The sequence below is a fragment of the Mustela putorius genome, unplaced genomic scaffold (genome assembly GCF_011764305.1).
Source record: "Mustela putorius furo isolate JIRA1106 unplaced genomic scaffold, ASM1176430v1.1 tig00000145_pilon_pilon_pilon, whole genome shotgun sequence".
Classification (NCBI taxonomy): Eukaryota; Metazoa; Chordata; class Mammalia; order Carnivora; family Mustelidae; genus Mustela; species Mustela putorius.
Window position 1 is genome coordinate 880,225 of NW_025421294.1, and position 20,806 is coordinate 901,030.

The 20,806-nt window shown below is 43.6% G+C and overlaps 1 protein-coding gene across 1 annotated transcript in view; it reads right to left on the minus strand.

Moving 5' to 3' along the window:
• Positions 1 to 15,975, minus strand: part of MAP1B (microtubule associated protein 1B) — a 95,225-nt gene extending 79,250 nt beyond the window's left edge. The window contains exons 1-2 of the mRNA XM_004764483.3: positions 15,595 to 15,975; positions 7,256 to 7,357 (exon numbers count right to left, since the gene is read on the minus strand). Coding sequence (XP_004764540.1) covers positions 7,256 to 7,357; positions 15,595 to 15,778 — 286 coding nt within the window. The 5' untranslated portion in view covers positions 15,779 to 15,975. The remainder of the gene's footprint in view (positions 1 to 7,255; positions 7,358 to 15,594) is intronic.
• Between the last annotated feature and the right edge of the window lie 4,831 nt (positions 15,976 to 20,806).

Consider the following 20,806-nt stretch of genomic DNA (forward strand, 5'->3'; position numbering starts at 1 on the left):
GTGTTTTTTTAAAGCCGTGAAAGATACATTTTCCCCAAATATACTGTCCACAATGGAATACCTCACTCTTCCCTACATCCCTGGACAATTCCCTGCCTCATAATAAGCACTAAAAAATACTCCTTGCCATTTATTTAAAGCAATCTGTTAGTTCACGCTTTATTCCTCTTCTTTTACCCTCATTTCCAGCATGCAAGGGGACTTGCTGGACTTGCTGGATGGTTTACGGATGCTGTGCTTTAAAAAATAAAAAATAATAAAACTAAAAAAATTTTAAAAATAGAAAAACAAACAAAATAACAACAATAAATCTCTACGGACAAAAAAAAACAAACAAACAAAAAATAACGTGGGCTTTCTCTGCTCTCTGGAAGTGAAGACAAAAGTGCTAACGTTCAGCAGGAGAGGCCGTCCTTGGTTGGTGATGTTAACAGCTGTTCTGAAATCCACTTAGCTGGATTGAATGGCAGGGTTATTGACATTCCCCAAAATGGCTACTGGGCCCGGGGAGCCACTTTGCTCCAACCTTCCTGCCGGGGTGTATCTATGCTGAGTGGTTTCACAGGACCCATTAGGAACCACCTCAGAACCATTACAGCCAGCAGAGTAAAACATTCTTTTTACTCTAGGCAAAAAAAAAAAAGTGAGATGAATAGGTATTTCCAGGGTGGTCTGAGGGAGCCGTTATTAACAGCCCTGAGGAGTGAAGACACAGGAACACAGCAATGAAACGCCATGGTATTCCTCTCCATTGGCCACACCTACACCAGGAAAAAAATCACCCTAGTGTGTGAGCAAAATATAAACCTTGCAGGAGGGATGCCTTGTGTTGCACACACTACAAAACTCCAGTTCTTCACCACACAAAGCTCGGCCCTTCCACTGTTTCAGCTAAATGCAGGTGGGGGTGACCAGGCCATTCCGAGCTCCACACTCAGGCTGCACCAGTGTGAATGGGAGCAGTGGAGCGGGAGCAGGGGCAGGAGGGCCTGCCAGTTCTCCACCAGCCAACCACAACCCGGTGTGAAGGCTGAGGGCAGGGGGCAAGTGAGAGAAAGGCCACTGGTTTGCATGAAAATGGGAGTTCCCTTCCCAGGCGCACACATTGACTTCAGTGGATGTTAAACACAGGTCTGGTTGCTCCACAAAATAAGACTCTGAGTTTGTGGTTTTCTTCTCCTAACAGGGTTCCTCCCATAACCTTAGAGGATGGTGCAGTGAGAGAAGATGAACCCTGTGGGCCTGTGGGTGAGCATCTGTATCTATGCATGTGCCACGTGAGTGAGAGAGAGAGAGAGAGAGAGAGACACGGAAGATGAAGTATTTGCTTTCCGTCTGAAATCACAGGTTCCCTGAAGGTTAAGTCAACCTCCTGAATACAACTAAACGTGTATTTGTGTGCTTTATTGTTTGAAGGTTGGGAATGGGGCTGAAAACACATTCATTACTCACTGTCATAGAGCAGTTGACGCATTCTAGGCACATACAATTAAGCTATAATTCTGTACGACAGACTAAACATACAAGTCTAGACTGACAGAGAAGGCAACTAAAAATATTCTTAGGCCTCTTCTAAGAGCACTTCAGCATTTTCTTATCATTCTACTGGCAAATATTATAAAACCTTGCCTCATTAATGTCAAAGGGAGTAGAGGATTCGCATGACTTAAATTCAAAAGGCTTGGTTTTAATGCTCTGTCAAAAACCAATCGAGAGGCCTGATATTTTTAGCAGTCACGCCACACAAATCTAAGGAACCTCAGCTGTGGTTTGTGTACCTTCCAGAGAAAGGGCATGGGTTTTTAAGCAGAATCACGGACAGACACACTACAAAACCAGTCACATTTTACGAAATTCTTTGAGAGTGTGATAGATCCTAAATTATAAAACTATTGACAAAATGTAAACATACCAAGTCTTACTATTGATTCCGTTGACTAAGAAAACAAACCACCAGAAATCTCAGCTTCTTAAAATTGGCAAGGTCTATGGCCACTTGTTGAATGGAGAGAGAACCAAATACTTGAATGGAGGGAAAAAAGTTACCCAGCCATGGATTACCATAGCGAGAAAGCACTCCAGCACGCTCCCTGACATCAGCCATCTTGGCGAGGGCACCACAGGACCATTTTACAAATGGTCTCCAACCCTGTGCAAAGGTTCTGCTATGTCGGCATCTTAACACATTGTCTCCTTTTTGCTCTCACCCTCAAAGGACCTTCCTAAACTCAGTTATACAATGTTGCTGCCCTCAGCTACCTATTTTCTGATAATACTGGGGCAATTGTTTCTCTGAAAATATCTTCGATTATAAAAATTTTATAATCAAATTTATATTTATAAATACATAATTTATAAATTTTATAAATAAATTTTATAAATATATAAATATATTAATTAAATTTATATAAATATAAATAAAATTTATAAATACATAAATTTATATAATTTAGAAAACAAATTTTAATATTGTTACAAAAAGGAAGCCAGCCAATACCTAAAGCCAGTATTTCCCACAGATAATAATAATCAGCAAACACTCAACTCAAATCCATTTTCAACAAAATGGGCACTTTGAACACTAACTTATATTTACTTTTTTTTACTATGTGACAAAGCACTGTTTCAAGATCTTTACATGCCCATTAACTCATTTGACCCTCATGAAGTTTCTGTGAGGTAGGAATGACTGTCTCTATTTTAAAAACACTAAAACTGAGGCATAGAATGATTAAGTAACTTACCCAAGATCTTACAGCAAATAAATGTCAGCTAGGATCAAAACTTTGGTAGCTTAGCTCCAGAATATCCACGCTTAATCATCATGCTATGTTGGTGGGGAGGATTTGGGTTATCAAATTTGTAAAATTACTTTAATAGGCAGAAAGAAGTGGCAAATGATGGAAAAAAGAAAACTGAAATTAATTTTCACTCTGCTGTCCCTTGCTCTGGGATTGATTCGTACTTGTTTATTGTTCTGAAATGATGCCTAACACAGATAATCCTAGGGTACTTCTTAGAAACCCTAGGAGATATCCTTCTCTACTGTTATAATAATAGATCTAAAGTTACCTTAGGAAGAAAAGAAAATTAGGAATAGAGAATTCAATAAATGCTATACGGCATGGTAAGCCTAGCTCTACTCTTGAGGCGAGACTTACAAAGTGATTCTCAGCCAACGAGATTAAGGTGGAAAACACATTCTGTAATATATGAAGACTTTTGAATTCATAAATGTGAAGAAACAAGATGATGGCTCTATTTTGAAAAGACTCTATTATTGGACATTCCTTGAGTAAAAGACTGGAGAGGATTCATGATGGAGTACCTAACCTTTTCTCTCAAGAAACTAGTCTTGCTAGACCCCAGCTTACACATGGCCAAAAAGGGTTTTACAACAGGGCAAAGCAGCAGACCAGCCCTGGGCACAAAGCAGGTATTTGTTGAGTGATCTATAGGCAAGATGATGCTGCAACAGGTTCCAGAGAGTAAAAGATGGCCCGGATGATTGATGAGTTCCAAACTAATAGTATGCCGGAGTTGGGAGGCGTAGCGATCCCAGGACTCCATTCTGGGGAACCCTGGGTTAACCACCGCCTCACCATTCATATGATCCAACCCCCACCTCAGATAGAGAAAGCACTCCTATCCCAGATTCCTGCTCCAAGGATAATTTTGTTCAAGCTGAATAAATCTTCCAGAGTCGGCTTACAGGAGACCTGCAATCCTGAAGAAAGAGGCCAACTGGGGGCGCCTGGGTGGCTCAGCCATTACATGTTTGCCTTCAGCTCAGTTCATGATCCCAGGGTCGTGGGATGGAGCCCCGCATCAGGCTCCCTGCTCAGCGGGAAGCCTGCTTCTCCTTCTCCCACTCCCCCTGATTGTGTTCCCTCTTTTGCTCTGTCTCTCTCTGTCAAATAATAAATAAAATCTTAAAAAAAAGAAAGAGGCCAATTGAATCTCAAAATCATATTTAAAAATGAGTACAAGAGGTAAACTAGTATCAGACAACACAAGAGCTGGAGCCACCTGCATTATCTGTCGGCCACCTTGGAGGCTACCGCCAGTGCTCGATATGTGATCTCCAATGCTTCCAAACAGCAACAAAGGAATAATAACATGAGCGAAAAACAGATAAAAGAGCAGCAACCCTAGGGCCGCCTGGATGGCTCAGTCAGTTAAGCAGCTGCCTTCAGCTCAGGTCATGATGCTGGGGTCCTGGGTTGAGCCCCACATCGGGCTCCCTGCTCTGTGGGGAGCCTGCTTCTCCCTCTCCCTCTGCCTGGCACTCCCCTTACTTGTGCTCTCTGTCAAATAAATAAACCTTTAAAAAAAACAAAGAAAAGAAAGAAAGGAAAGAAAGAAGGAAGAAAGAGCAAGCAACCCTAGCTCCTAATCTCTGTGTCAGGGAAGACCATGAATATTTGATTGTAACTCACTGGCCTAAAAAACCCAACCAAACACAAACTGTTTGGACAGGATGCCGAGCAAGGGGGTGTCTGCCAGTCCACATGTGAGTGCCGGATGCTCCCACCACCACCATCTCCCAAGCAGACAGTGACTATGTGGGATTTGTCCATCACTGTGTGTTCGCCCACCCTCCCCCACACACAATGTGGGTGCTATATAATTATTTCCTAACTGATTGATTGAATGTGTTTAATGAATCCATCCTTCACCCTCACCTAGAATCTTGAAACTCTAAACGTAGAGGTTCAGCTGACTCCCGTTAGGGGGCCTGAGGTACAGACATGAGTCCTCCAAAATTTCAGGGAGTGGGGAGGAGACTCACTTAGACTTGGACCCACTTGGACCCATCAGACTTGGATCCACTTAAAAACAGACTTCAAATTTCCCCTGAAACTTAGGCCTGTTTGTTCAGGAAAAGCTAAAGGTTTCTTTGGGTCTAATCCAGTGAGCCTGCCATGTCCACTCACCCCCATTCTGCACCCATGTCCACCAACAGGACGTCCCTTTCCTCCAAAACACACTTACTTACCTGAAACGGAATCTGACATGTGCTTCCCTCGTCAATTATAGTCTTGGTTAGAAACCTGCATGTCACTCTGAATACTCCCCACACAGGGGCAATACTCCAGTGGCTCTGTTCTAGATGTTCAGTCCTCATGGGGAGGCCCAACTTTGCACAGTGCACACTTAGGCTTAAAAGGGAAGGTCCTAGGGGCGCCTGGGTGGCTCAGTGAGTTAAGCCTCTGCCTACGGCTCAGGTCATGATCTCAGGGTCCTGGGATCAAGCCCCTCATCGGGCTCTCCAATCAGCAGGAAATCTGCTTCCCTCTTTCTCTCTGCCTGCCTCTGCCTACTTGTGATCTCTGACTGTCAAATAAATAAATAAAATTTTAAAAAAATTTTTTAAAAGGGAAGGTCCTCACACCCACCCTTCTCAGAGTCAGCAAGAATGGGAGGACAGATGTCATGTCCAGAGGCCCACCTCTAGACATAGCCTCTAGCACAGCACTGCTATCCAGCTAGTAGGTAACAGGAAAGAGTAGGAAAAGGAGGACAAACAAGGGACCCTGGGCCAAAGTGATGGTTTGGAGGACCTGCCTTTCCTAGTCCACAAGAGTAATCTTAGGGCCTTTGGTCCAAACATGGTAAATTCTCCATCAGTTCTTGCAGCCTTTCATTTTGCCATATACTGCTGTCATTCCACCAAGTCAGTCCAAGGATGAATGAACGTAATGGGAACCACATGATTTGTTTATCCAAAAAAAAAAAAAGTAGCTTTACAAACATTCTTAGTAAGAAAGCCAGAACAATCCACAGAGAAAGGATGAAAACTTGCCTTTTACATTTTGAAACATACTTGTTGGAAAAGGGTACCTTTTTTGTTTTTATTTTTGTGGATGTTTTTAAAAGTTATAGAGATGTGCAAGACATAAAAACACAACATGATAGCGCCCGAAGCAATTGTTTACTGTACCTTTACTTCAGCCAGTCATGTGCTATCTGATAGTCTCTGGATCATTCTCTCTCTCTCTTTTTTTTCCCCCAAAGCAAAGTTACTTAAAAGCTGATTTTTCACGTGGCATTGCAGCGAGTTAACTTTGAATGAACCAGCTCCCTGCTACATTTTTCTGAGCACATTTACTCAGTTCCATGCTTGAAAGTAACATTCACTTGGACAACGGAAATGTATGGGATTGCACTCTAATATCGAACTCGAAGAGAAGATCTGCGACGGTCTCATGGGCAGATCGCTGCAGCCAAGTGTGATTCACAAAGCCTTGACATTGGAGAAGTGGTTTCAAATCCCGGTATGTATAAGGCTAATGGAATATGATGTAATCAATCAGAAATAGGCGGAACCCCATCTTGGTTTTATACCAATGCCAATAAAATTAGAATCATACAACAGAATCATGTAGACAAAAATCTCTCTACTCTACATGAAAATTTAAGTGGTATCCAAGAAATAAAATGCAATACAGTTGTCTGTGATGGATCAATGGGAGAGATTTTGAGAAACACAGGTTGGGAGACTTTCTGCACCAGCACCTCTGATCATAATCTTCAAAGGTGACCAAGAGGGAGAACTACGGGTCACTGCTCACAAGAGGGAGATAAGGTGGGCTAGCTAGTCTCACCACAGCCCCAGGCCTAGAGGCAGAGGTCAGCGTACATCCCTACTGAGATGGCAGGCTACTGGTAACATTTCCACATATAACCAGTGTTTGAGTCCTTACCTTGACTCTGCAGTATTCTTTTCCATCTCTGAAAAAAAGGCTATTTTAACAGCAGTTTGGAATTTCCGACTTTTACCCACACCAAGAAAAGTGGGTGACAATGCAATGATGAAATGATGAGCTGTATTTCATTTTGAAATGGAGAGGTTTCCTTTTTCTAAGGAGGGAAGGAGGCTGTAGCATTCTTGGGGTGAAAGGCCATCCTATTTATATTCATAGCTTTATTTGAATAAAATTAATATGTAAATAGTCTGCAAAACCTTGAAGTCAGACCGTATAGTAAGATACGAAAAAAAAAAAAAAATGTACCCCAGAACTTTAAAACTTTTCACTAAGAAACCATAAAATAAATACCCCACACAGTGATAACTTGGAATCGACTTTCTTAAAATGTTGCTTCTTGCTAACCTAGTTGATAATAACAAATACAGAGAAACATTTAGCGATAAGAGGAAAGTCTTTTTTGATACCCCAGGCCAAGCTGACCCCGGGCCTATTCCCCGGGCCTTTCAAAGTCTAGGGTGACTAACACCAAACCAGAGCCTCACCTGGAACTTCAGGGGAGAATCTTGCAGAGTGTCGAGACACAAAAAGTTTCAGTTCTTGGTCCAGGTTGCATTCAATCAGGTTTGTGTCCCATGATCGGATTCCTAAGGAGGGAGCGGAAGAGAATTGACAGAGTTCCAGTTAGTCATTTCAGAGTGGCTTGGAAAACATCACTGTGACATTTCTCAGGCTTTAGGGGAGGATGTGGAAACTTCTTTCTGAAGAGCCTGGTGGCTAGCAGTAGATGCCCACAAAATGGGAGGGTTGGGGAGGTCTCCCTACCAGGCCACAAGAGAGAGATAACTAGCAGTACGAACTGAACTTCTGCCCCTCATAAAATGTAAATGTAGCTTTTCTGGGAGAGTAAAGAAAACAGTTATTAGGAAAATGACAGCCTTTACTCCAGGGAGGCAATAGAAAGGACAGGAGGGTGGTTAAGTTCCATAGGAGTGAGGAGGCCTCCAGATCATCTCTAGCCTTCCCAGGGCCCAGTCATAGATGGCAAGGAAATGGAGAGTAAGCGTAGGAAGCTGGCGTTCAAATCCAGCCCTTTGTTTTCAAAATGGCAGTGTTTGCGGTGTGCGTATGCATTCTGTGCACATGTATGGTTTCTTTTCTTGACCCGTCCCATTTTTGACCTGGGTTTTTCAAATCCTAAATATTAATCCAAAATCTGTATGATCTTTGATGAGAAGACTGTATCTCGAGGCACATGGGTGGCCCAGTGGGTTAAGCCTCTGCCTTCAGCTCAGGTGGCAATCCCAGGGTCCTGGGATCAAGCCCTGCATCAGGCTCTCTGCTCAGCAGGGAGCCTGCTTCCCCCTCTCTCTCTGCCTGCCTCTCTGCCTACTTGTGATCTCCGTCTGTCAAATAAATAAATAAAATCTTTAAAAACAAAAAAGAAGAAGACTGCATCTCAACCTGGAAGACTTGCCCTCTCTGTCCTCCCCTGCATTTATTTAGCTTGGCAAGAAGTTCTTTCATTCACAATTGTTAGTTGGACTCAGTTTTCTTCTCCAGAGGCAAAAAAATGTGGCAACATTTTATACTTTAAAGAAATTCTCCAGAGCTGGGGCTGTGAACTGTCTCTTCCCACACCAGTTCTGGCTTCCTTCCATTCACTAGGCTGGAAGCTGGGGTCGAAGGAACTAAGATACCCTACCTCCCTTACCTCCTCCTCCCCCTGTCCTTCTTAAGGAGATGGCCAGAGGGAACCCAGAGGGCATGGAAGAAGGCAGAACTGGGGAGCAAGCCAGGGACAACCAGGAAACCACAAAACTCTGGAACATGTTTGGTTTGGTTTGTTGTGTTTTTTTTTTTAATGTATCTTTATACTTTCCCAAATAGGTAGCTCATGCTAGAGCCATTACATTTTATCCATGATTGTACCCTTACAGAGACCATTGTCAATTGCCAAGAACACATTTCCACAAACAACGGTCATTTATTGCATACCTGCTAAGAGCAGGGGCTTGATCCTCTTGGTAAAATACAGCAGACAAACTACCTCTAAATAAACACCGGGTCATTTAATCATTTTTGCTGGTCATTAGTCATTCAAACAGACTTGGGAGGCTAAATGGCAGTGCATTATTTAAACACACCCATAAATCCTTAATGTCTGTCTGTATTTACCCACATTTATATCTTGTTTAGTCTTCTTACCTTGTGAAGAAACAAGGTAAGGGTGTGTGTGTGTGTGTGTGTGTGTGTGTGTATGCATATGTGTGTCTTGTATAGAAACAAGGTGTGTGTGTGTATGCATATTGTCTTGTATAGAAAGAAGGTGTGTGTGTGTGTGTGTATGCATATGTGTGTCTTGTATAGAAAGAAGGGGGTGTGTGTGCATATTGTGTCTTGTATAGAAACAAGGAGTGTGTGTATGTGTGTGTGTATGCATGTTGTGTCTTGTATAGAAATAAGGTATGTGTATATGTGTATGTGTGTGTGTGTATGCATATGTGGGTCTTGTATATGTATAAATGTACAACGCAAAGATTCTGGAAACTCAGTTGACTGCACATCTAGACTATGTTTGGATTCTATACCAAACACCTTTTGACTATGAGGAATATTTTCAAACAGAAGCAGAAATTGATCACACGACCCATGGGAAGACTTCAGGTGTGGAAGTTAACATTCCTAAAGAGAGGCTAAATTATACAGGGGAATTTTATGGGTCTCCCTGGAAACATCAAGAGCCTCAGCTTGCATTCACGCTAATGGATTATTTAAATTTTAACAAGAAAGGCACAGTGAGATTTTGCAGATCTTTTTAGTGCAGAAATGATAAATGGGTTCTTTTTGTTTCACAGGAAGCTTGACAGGTTGAGAGGTCTGAATTCATTAGAATATTTTACTTCAACATATACACTATATACCGGGCTAGTGTGAAAAACCGTCAGGCTCCTTTCTGAGCTGCTTAATTAGTAATTGTTAACTGGGTTCTCTGGGTGCCAGGTCTGAGCTCCACTATTGTCTCCTGGCTCGTCAATTTGGGTCACTAAGTCAATAATGAGACATATGTATTTAAATTAAATTCATACGATTTTTCTGCCTTTGTTCTATGTTATGTCCAAATTGCTCCATCATTTGAATGACTTCATCTAGGGTTATAGGTGGACTTGCTCTTACATTGTTGTTTGCCATTTTCCCCTTGGCTTCAATTAACTTGTCATGACACATGCAATTAAATGTTTGCTTTATATTTCATAACCTCCTAGTTGGAGGCTTTGTAATTTAGCAGGGGGAAAAGCACAAAACAGAAAAATCCATCTAGAGATTAATTTTTCATTACACTAGTAAAAGGACAATAAAAATAATATTTCACAGATTTTCTACTGCCAATGAAACAAAAATTTAGGGTTCTCTTTTCAAGGGACTAATTTCCAGCCAAATTATGTCTTAACAATGCATACTACACAGTACCACTTATAAAATAAAGGTTACAAAGAACTTACTGGTTATTTTAGTTGGAAAGGAAAATTTTGGAATGAGGCCACTTTCTATACCAATTTTAAAAATAATATACTTTGTGCCTTCTATGGATGATACTAGTAAAGAGAAATACTATTTCTCACTGAAGGCTCCTATTGCATTTAGTAGATTTATGTATCTTCCCTCTGTGCCTCAGAGGAAGCCAACAGTGGGGTCTCTAAATCTTATAGGACAGAAAAATATCTTCTTTGGCTCTGGCCACATTCTCTCTCTTGAGCCTTTGCTTCTCCGGCACTACATGAAGACTGTGCCCCTTAGTGGCTTACCTACATTGGGGCAGAACAGAACAACTCCACCAATGGAAGGTCAACCTCCTTGATTAAATTTCTAGGCCCAGACGACATCGGTCACCCCTGGGAAGTTGACCTACGTCTAGGCATCCTTGAGAACTCTCCCACCTAATCTGGGGCTGGTGCCCCACTGTGAAACCACCACTGTCTGAAGCCCAGTCCTTCAGCCAAGGTAACTGAAGATAACAAAGATCTTTTTATCTCAGTACTCCGAATCCAAGAGAAAGCAAGGCACAAAAGGGAGGCTAAAGTGCACACGAAGTTCACAGAGGGAAAAGGGAAAAATGAAAAGGTTGTGTGTGCCAGGGGGGAATGGGGTGTGCCCATTACAGGACAAGTCAGGGTAAACAATAAGGGGCCACTTTCCCTTACTTTATACAGGTTATATCTCACCAAGCCTATCAATCATGCAAGCATTTTGCAGGATTATTTAATAAAACCAACGATTTTTTAAAAGCACCTCCCATTTAAAGACTAAAACCTATATTCCTAAAAGAGACAAAAAACTGGAAAAACCAACAAAATGATCATTCATTACATGTCAGAATGGCACATGGGTTCCAACTGACAGTTAACTGGGCCTTTGAAAATTGACTTTTTTCCCCCCCTATGAACTTTTTAATTGATCCTTCTGATCCATAGGCTTTTTTATATTTTTTGCTAGTACTTAAATGGTTAACCTATAAACTGTAAGTTTGATCTGTAAAACTATGCTTAAAAAAAGTGATTGGGAGGCAGATTAGAATCATAAACTAAAGAAACAGAATTAAAACAAAAAAAGAGGTAAATTCAAGATCTATTTCTCAAAGAAGTTTTCCTATCTTTTCTTTCGACCAAACTTTCAATTGGCTTTTTTCTTTTTCCTAAGCCAAGAACTTGATGTTCCTAACATATAAGTTATGGGCAATGCAGGCAATGCCTTACATAGAGTCCATCCTTTCAAAGCATGGATGATAAATAAGTAAGGTCTTTTGATAGCTTCCCACATTGGAAACAAACAAAACAAGTGATTTATAATTTTACTGGTCTAAAAGTTAGAAGTTATTTAAATAGTAAGCCTTTAGAGGAAATTAAGGATGAATCATCGGTTTAATGACCTTACATTTGGGGACCGGCTTGGCTTTCAGCATGGATCACAGAACCCTTACCAGATAATACCAATTAAGCAGTACAAGCAGAAATCCATCTGCCTTTTGACTTTGAAAAATATAAAGATGAACATAATATATATAACACTCTCCAACATTTCTTCGAACCTCCGCCATGTACTGGTTTGTTCCTGTTAAAATAAAATGAGACCTAAACCCAAAACTTTCCCTGGGTTCTTGATTCTCTTGGCCATCCTGAAACTGAAGACAATCAATAAAGTAAAATCAGAAGGTTACAATGTAATCAGCTAAACTTATACTTCAGAATCTGGGGCAGTACATGTTAAACACATCTATCTTTTTATAAACAAATCTTGCTGATTCCCAATGTGACCCAGAGAAAAAGTTACACTCTTTAGCTGCAATTGAAAGCATCAAACTGACACTTGGTATTCTTTTTATGTCTTACTTCCTATAAAGTAATAAAATAAAGCAATGAAAACTTTCATAAGGCTCTAGAATTCAGTCTGCGAGCCAAGGATATACGCAGTCGATGTCCTAAAATAAACTGGAGGAGTGGAGGCTCTGCTGAAAATGGGAATGACTCTTAAGTTTAAGGTGGGAGCTAATTAGGAAGAGGGCAAAAGAGGTGCCAAGGAGTGGCATTTGGTGGGAACGACATTGGTTTGGCATAAAGTGCTGCATAACTAACAAAATAAGACTACACCAGTCCAAGGGAAGACTACTGCTTTCAACTTGAGAAGATATGAAGCGACATTCACATTTTGAATACAGTGAGAAAATAAGGAACCATCTCTCTTCTGTGGTTTCAAAAAGCTTCACTGAACATCCACACTGGGATGTTTCAGGCCTGTCGATATACTGCATTACCACCGTCTTCCTACAGGTTTCTTTCTGAGGCTTCCCAAAGAACCTTCAGTAATCATGGCAAAATTCCAAGTCACCAGGGTCTCCAAATCCATAGAACATCCATTAACATGGGAAGGGAAATAGGAAGCAAAGCTAATAAATGATGCACCAAATTCCCAGCCTGTATCACTCAATGGGAGCTGAACGCCCCTGGAGCATCTCCATCTCGCTGCACAGGACGCAGCCCACAGGCACCAGCAACAATAGCAGGGGGCAGAAAGACCTCTGGAGGAGGCCTAGCTGGGACCTGCAGGCACAGGGAAACAGAGCCACCCTGCCCTGTTGCTAAGTCATCTCAGCCTGTCTGAAGAGCTAGGGGAGCAATTTCGCTTAGTCCTGGAAGGCCCTGGTAGCTTGAGCTGCATCTGTGACCCCAGGACCCAGGAGAACAATCTCCAGGGAAAAAGCAGCATCTGTTCGTGGGTGTGAGGAAATGGCTCTGCTCACTCACTTGATTGATTGTTAATGGGATCAATACAGCAATTGTGGTGTTTGGTGCAAAAACCTGACCAAATTAGGGAATTAAAAATCAAGAAGGCATGGTGATTGAAAAGGGAACAGGAGGAGGCTTCTGGGATTCTAGCCCTCCCTGTTCCTAGGTCTGGGTAACACAGTTGTGTTCGTTTGGTGGAAATGCACTGAACTCATCTGTGAGTGGTGCCTTTTCCTCTCTCTATATTACTTCAATAATTTTTTTTTTAATTTTAACGTCAAAAAGACCAATCTGAACTTTATTCCTGCATGCTAATCGTATGAAAAGGTGTAAAGGCAGGGCACATCATAGCGCTACCTGGATGCGTCTATTTTTTTCCTCTGAAGGAATTGGTACCCCAGGAATGGGGTACTGAAAGGATGATGATCCGGACAGTAACAAAGCAGGAAGGGAATTATGGCAGGAAGGTGAGCGCTGAGCCAGCTCCCTGCACCGGCGCTGCCCACAAGTGGAGGTCTATACAAAGCCGAGCTCTGAAAACCGCCGTTTGATCTTCCTCTGATGTTTGCCTGCCCTGCTCTGACATCATGACGGAGTCAGAAAACCGGTGCCGGTGCAGTGCCGGCACATCTGTCACTTCGGAGTGACGTGACCTTGAGCGGGTCCCCTTATCCTTCCTGCCTCTCTGGGCCCCCATCTCTAAAATGGGGCTGGTGGTCCCTCTCCAGGACCCACATAGGGTGGTTCGGAAAATCTCATAGAGAGCAAAGCACCTCCTAGTGAATTATTATTCCCTGGCAACGGTGCTGACAATATTTGTTTTTAATCCGAAATCATTGATTCAGATAGCAGCCACGCCCAAAGTCAGTACAGGTGACATTTTCCAAGGGGAAAACGTGCAAACAGACTAAGGAGGGATCACATCAAAGGCCTATAGTTCGAAAAGGAAGCATTTTTCAGATGCTCAAGTAAGGCATTTCACTATTGAGATCTCTTATTTTTCCAGTGAAAATACACGACTCCATTCTGCCTTTTTTTTTTTTTTTTTTTTTTTTTTTTTTTTTTAATGCTGTAAGGAAAAATCAGTGCTTTAAAGTTAAACAAAAGAACCAGGTCTGCAACTCCAGTCCCCACCCTGCAGCCTTTTGTTCTGGGGACAAGTGTCCGTTTACAAATGCGGAGTCAGAAAGCAGGCTTTAATTTTTTTCATCGAAAATAAGGTTTTCCTTTCGTGTTTTCTGCGAGTGGAGGGACGCCGGGAGCGGGGAAGGAGGGCTGCGTGAACGCCCTTTGTCCGCCTCGGGCTGCCGTAGAGACCGCAGTGCGGACTGCACCACGCCCACCAGCCGGTGTCTCCAGGCAGAAACGCTTCAGCACCACCCCAAGAGAATAGAGCGCGGCCTGGGGCTGCGGAGGGACCAGGCGACTGAGGTCAGGGGACGACGGGAGGTCTGGGACGCCAGGGGGGAAGGCAAAGGCAAAGACCAGAGCTGCCCCCTCGGGGGGCTTCGAATGCAACAAAGCCGGGCCCGAGGGAGAGGTGGGGGAAACGCAGCGCCATGCCCGAGGCCCCGGCGGAGCGCACGCCCTGCCGACCGCGCCCGATGGGGGCGCCGCAGTGCGGGGGGCAGGTGCGGCGAGCTGATGGGAGCACTGCGGCAGCCCGGGTGGGGCTGGGGGGCGGGTCGGTCCGCGCGCCTGAGGCTGCGCCCGTCGGGCCCTCACGGCCCCGCCCAGGGCTCCAGGCGAACCGCTATTCGGCCTCTGCAGAGCGCGCTCCTAGTGCGCGCACCGGGCGAGGCGCTGGCCCTACCCGCCAACCCCCCCCCCTTCCCCCTAAACCATCACTATCGAGGCTGAGACTTTTGAAAGAAGAAGCCCCACCCCGCAACTTGGGGTCCCATTGTCCTTTCTGAAAGCTGCAACCAGGGTCCCAGGGGCGGTAGCGAGGCGGGCGCCGTCTGGGAAACAAGCGCAGGCGGTTCTCCATCCCTGCGTCCCGGGTGGAGGTGGGGGGGGGGGGAGCGGGTGTGGCCCCAGGACTAGCCTAGTCATTGCGAGGAAAGAACAAATCGGGAGGTTTTAAGCCAGAAAAGCCATTTCTCGGGGGGCTACGGTGGCTGGGGTGAGGATGATTCCCACGCGGGCCCTGGCACATGGTGCTTCAGCCTTGGGTCTGCCGGCGAGGGAGAGAGGGGAGTCCCAGCATTTTGCGGGGGACAGAAGAGGACTAAAAGCAATGTTTGCATCAAGGCTCCCCCGCCCCTTCTGCTCCCTGAGGTTTGGGCTTTATTGTGGCCTCCGCTTCTCTGACACCTGCATTTCATTTAGCGGGAGAGGCGGTGGCCAGCCCGGATCTGCAGACCCAGCTGATGTTAGATCCCTCAAGGTTAGGAGACACTCTCCCGCTGGGTCTCAAATCTAATAATTAGCATTATTCTCCGAAATTAGCCCCCAAAAGACTCCGGATTGAGTGCGGGAGGTGGCGGGGAGAGGTGCGGGTGCGGGGCGCGCCTGAGAAGGAGGGTGGCCGTCGCGCCCTGGGTGGGGTCGCGTTTGCCGGTCTCCTCGAGCGCGTCCCCTGGGGACGCAGGGCCTCTTACCAAGTTCGATGTTGCCGATGGCGCGCCGTAGGTGCTCTTCGGTCACGATTTCGCCGACGACCACCAGCAGGTAGAACTTGCTGTCGAGGAAGCGATGCGACAGGCTAGGCGAGGTGGACGCCGCCGGGTTGGCGATGCTGCCGGACGGCTCCGGCTCGGCGGCTTCCACCACCACGGTCGCCATCCTGCCGGCCCGCTATGCCTGGGCGAAGTGTCCCACTCCCGCCGCTCCTCTCCTCTGCCGCAGGAGAAAGGATTATCTCCGAAGGTGCTGTCTCCGCTCCGCCCCTTGCGTCCCCCCTCCTCCTGGCGCTGCGCGCCGCCTCCCCCTCCGCCCTCTCCTAGAGCGCGCGGCGGAGAGGAGCGGGGAGTGAGAGAGGGCGGGGAGGCGGCGCCGCTTTTATATGGAGACTAGGCTGGGAGCCGGGAGGAGGAGGAAGAGGAGGAGGAAAGGACCACCCGGCACATCCTCACGCGGTGGCTGCCTCCGCTCTTCCAGCCGTTGGCCCAGAGCTGATGTCATCTGCAGCAAATCATCTCGCCCGCGGCCCGGAAGCTGGAGGGAAGAGGTGTGCGGACAATGGTCAGGGCAGGGCCGGGAGTCAAGGGCCTGGAGGACCCTAAGGGCCCCCCACCCCACCCCCCACCCCCGCTGCAGCCACGAAGGGGTTTAACACTCCCCACACACCCACTACCGGCTGCATACACTCACCCGGTTTGTGCAGGAACACGGGATGGGTTTCCATTTTTGCAGTGGAGATATTTACCTTGTACGAGGTGCACAAGTCAGGCCTCTACCTCGTGTCCGTCTGTGATGAAACTAGATTCTCAGGTGCTGAGATAGCTAGCACAGCGGGTGTAGAGCAGGAGGTACCCCGCCCAGGAAGATGGAACCTGTCTTTTCTTTGACCTTGTGGACTTAGGAAAGCATATTTTCCACCTTCACTTAATACATTAAAAATGCAAAACCTAATCCTAATATTGTCCAGGCTTTGGATCCTAATCTGCAAGGCCCAGTGGTTTAAAAGAAAGAAAAAGAAAGAAAGAAAGAGAAAGTACTGGCTTTGCCGTTCTCATGGGAAATAAGAGGAATACAAATGCATTTTCTAGATACAGATTTCTTAATAATATGCTGAATAGATAGTATCAGGCATAACAAAGAATAAAGAGAAGATACTGTCTCTCTCCCAGCAGGATTACAGTGACTATAATGTACTTTTCAGTTCCCTAGGGGACACAGAAGCAAAATTATTTCATGTGACAATAATATCTTTAAAAATATACGTAGCATTGGGAGTTTTTATTGCCTTTGTGTTTAGAACACATAAAAATGATTAAAGGCAGCCCATTTACCACCATTTCTCACAGATCTTCTAAATATAACTTCTGGCCCAGGAAGGGGTTGTGATGGTGAGGAAGGAACAAAATGTGCAAACATGGTACTATCATAAAAGACTGCAGGATTAGAAGCTTAAAGAAGAGGACTGGATGGAAGTTAGACTAGTCAATATAGTTCTAATACTAGAATGCATATTAGTTAAAAAAAAAAAAAATCACCGCCATAGGCTAAGATTTCCAAATTAGTTCATTGTCTTGCCTATTAACTTCCATAATTTATGGGTGATACACACTTTGCTCTTAGCTCTTTCCTGAAATCCTGGCATGGGAGACACAGTGGGCAGCTAAAGGCAATGATTCCTTCCTACATGCCAGTCTGATCGGGAGGAATAAGATACCATCTGGCCCACAGCAGTTGAGGTCTGCAGCAAGCTCACTAGTGAGCCACATTGACCAGTGAATAGTGACAGTTCCCAAGTGAGATGGTAACAGATGACTTCTTGGTCAAGAAAAGACCTTCAATTTCTGTTAGAGAGGCAAGGCCAGCAGCAATGCTTGTAACTAGGAGAGGAGATTTGGTAAGGAGCATTGTTTTCCAGAGGTCAGCCCTTGAACCCTAATGTGATGTACTGATTGTCGTCCTCCCTTTTCTCTGAACCACCATTACTTTTATTTACATAATAATTTTCTTTAGCTCTGTTTCTTTTACTCAGATTTATTTTTAGTGAAATTCTTTACTGCTGTACAAATGGAAACACTAATATCACTTAAAAATAGAAGGTATTCCTAAGAGAAACATAGTGAAAAAAGATAATGCAATTAAACTCCTGCTCTATGCTGTTACTTGCTCAAGACTCTGACCCTCAGGAGTAGGCTCTCTAGATGAAAACAGAGATTAGCAAGTGTTCGCTGTTAAGACACACCACCTCCTAACCAAGTTGTTCTCCATGTCAGAACAGAAAGTTGGATGAAAATAACACAGGAGCTTTCTTACCATGTGAGTTGGTACAATTAAATGCCATGACCACGAGCCCCCTAAATCGGCACCCAGACTTTGAAAAACAAGAGACGTAATGACAGAAAACAGACCAGAGGTGCTGACTGCTACTGTATGGCTTTGTAACTTTGGGCAAGGGACTTACTCTACTTGATCTTCGGTCTCTTCATACTGGAGAGAATAATATCTTTATAAATGTGAGAGTAACTTTAAACGATAGAGAACCTAAGTACCTACTACAGTGATTGGAATAAGCACTCATGGTGTGGTTGATGAATACACCTGTTTTATCCCAGTTTGTTGGACAATGGAGTAAAAGCAATCTTACAAAATGTGCAGGTGACATCAAGTTGACTACCTTGATCTGTGAATCAAGGCATGACTACCAAGATATGTGAAACAATAGAATGTTAAGTGACACTAGAGACTAGAAAAGTAGTCCCCACCCATCCCCATTTAAAAAAAAAAAAATGTGCTAAGGAGGTAGAAGGGAAAATTAACAGATCATCTTTGGTGAGTGCTGCCACCTGACGTCACCTGGATGTCCCAAAGAGACCTGAGACTCAACATGCTCCAAACCAAAATCCATGATGCAAGCGGGAAAGCTCAAAGGCCTCTTAAACTCTTCCCTGACACCTAGCCCCATGGACGACTGAGCATGAATTCTGGTCAGTTTTATCTAAGTATCTCTTCAGTCCACCCACTTCTCTCTACCATCAGCACTGTAACCCAGCCTACTATCATGAGACATAGGAGTGTGCAGGTTAGAAATTGGTTTCTGAAGTCATTCCTACATTATACTCTCAGAATAACAATAAAAATCTTAAAAGCACTTTTGGACTTTTTTTTTTTTTCAGTTTTCTTTGTTATTAGATAGATCCCAAAGGGCTGCAGTTTTATATTACTTCAATTAATTCATTTTTATGATTATGCCACTCTCTACATAATTTGATTTATCTGTTGCATTTTGTTTTTGTTTTTTAAGAATTAATTTTTTTATACTTAATTTTGCTTTATAACTATGCAAAATATTTGGTCCCAAAATCAAATCTACAAAACACTTTGTATTCAGAGAACTTTAGCCTCCCTTTCTCCTCCCCCTTCCCTCTCTAACTCTTTTGCCAGGTTAGCCTTCTATTTTAAAAATGCAATATATTATATATATATATATATATATATAGAGAGAGAGAGAGAGAGGATATATATATTGATATGGATAGGGTATATACAGGATATATAGGATATATAGGATATATATATATATATATATATATATATATATACCTCTTTTAAGTAAACAGCATTTTTTTTTGGTAAATTTACTTTTGACTTATTTTCTTTTATCTTGTTAATTTTTTTAACTTTATTTTTTCAGTGTTCCAAGATTCATTGTCTATGCATCACACCCAGTGCTCCATGCAATATGTGCCCTCCTCATTACCCACCACCAGGCTCACCTAACCCCCCATGCCCCTCTGCCCCTCCCCTCCCAAACCCTCAGTTTGTTTTCAGAGTCCACAGTCTCTCAAGGTTCATCTCTCCCTCTGATTTCCCCAATTCATTTTTCCTTTCCTTCTCCTAATATCCACGTTAATTTTTATGCTCCACAAGTAAGTGAAGCCATATGATAATTGACTCTCTCTGCTTGACTTATTTCACTCAGCATAATCTCCTCCAGTCCCATCCATGTTGATACCAAAGTTGGGTATTCATCCTTTCTGATGGAGGCATAATATTCCGTTGTGCATATGGACCATATCTTCTTTATCCATCCATCCATCCACTGAGGGGCATCTTGTCTCTTTCCACAGTTTAGCGACTGTGGCCATTGCTGCTATGAACATTGGGGTACAGATGGCCCTTCTTTTCACTACATCTGTATCTTTGGGGTAAATACCCAGTAGTGTGATTGCAGGGTCATAGGGTAGCTCTATTTTTAATTTCTTAAGGAATCTCCACAATGTTTTCCAAAGTGGCTGCACAAACTTGCATTCCCACCAACAGTGTAAGAGGGTTCACCTTTCTCCACAACTTCTCCAACACTTGTTGTTTACTGTGTTGTTAATTGTGGCCATTCTAACTGGTGTAAGTTGGTATCTCAATGTGGTTTTGATTTGAGTCTCCCCAATGGATAACGATGATGAACACTTTTTTCATGTATGTCTTCTTTGGAGAAGTTTCTTTTCATGTCTTCTGCCCATTTTTTGACGTGCTTATCTGTTTAGTGTGTGTTGAGTTTGAGAAGTTCTTTATAGATCTTGGATATCAGCCCTTTGTATTGTCATTTGCGAGTATCTTCTCCCTTTCCGTGGGTTGCCTCTTCTTTTGTTGACTGTTTCCTTTGCTGTGCAGAAGCTTTTGATATTGATGAAGTCCCAAAAGTTCATTTTCGCTTTTGTTTCTTTTGCCTTTGGAGACATGTCTTGAAGAGGTTGCTATGGCCAATGTCGAAGAGGTTACTGCATATGTTCTCCTCTAGGATTTTGATAGATTCTTGCCTCACGTTGAGGTCTCTTATCCATTTTGATTTTATATTTGTGTGCGGTTTAAGAGAATGGTCAAACTTCATTCTTCTATACATAGCTTTCCAATTTTCCCAGCACCATTTATTGAAGAGACCTTTTTCTGCTGGATACTTTTTCCTGCTTTGTCAAAGATTATTTGACCATAGAGTTGCATGTCCATATCTGGGCTCTCTACTCCATTCCCCATTTATACACACAGTTTTTCCATTCCATTTTGCTTTTTTCACTTAACAATGCAATGGAAGTAACTCCATAACAGCGTACATTAATATTTCTCATTCCCTTTATAGCTGCATGCTAACCCATTGTCTTTATTTACTATCATTTATTTAACCATTCCATTATTGATTGT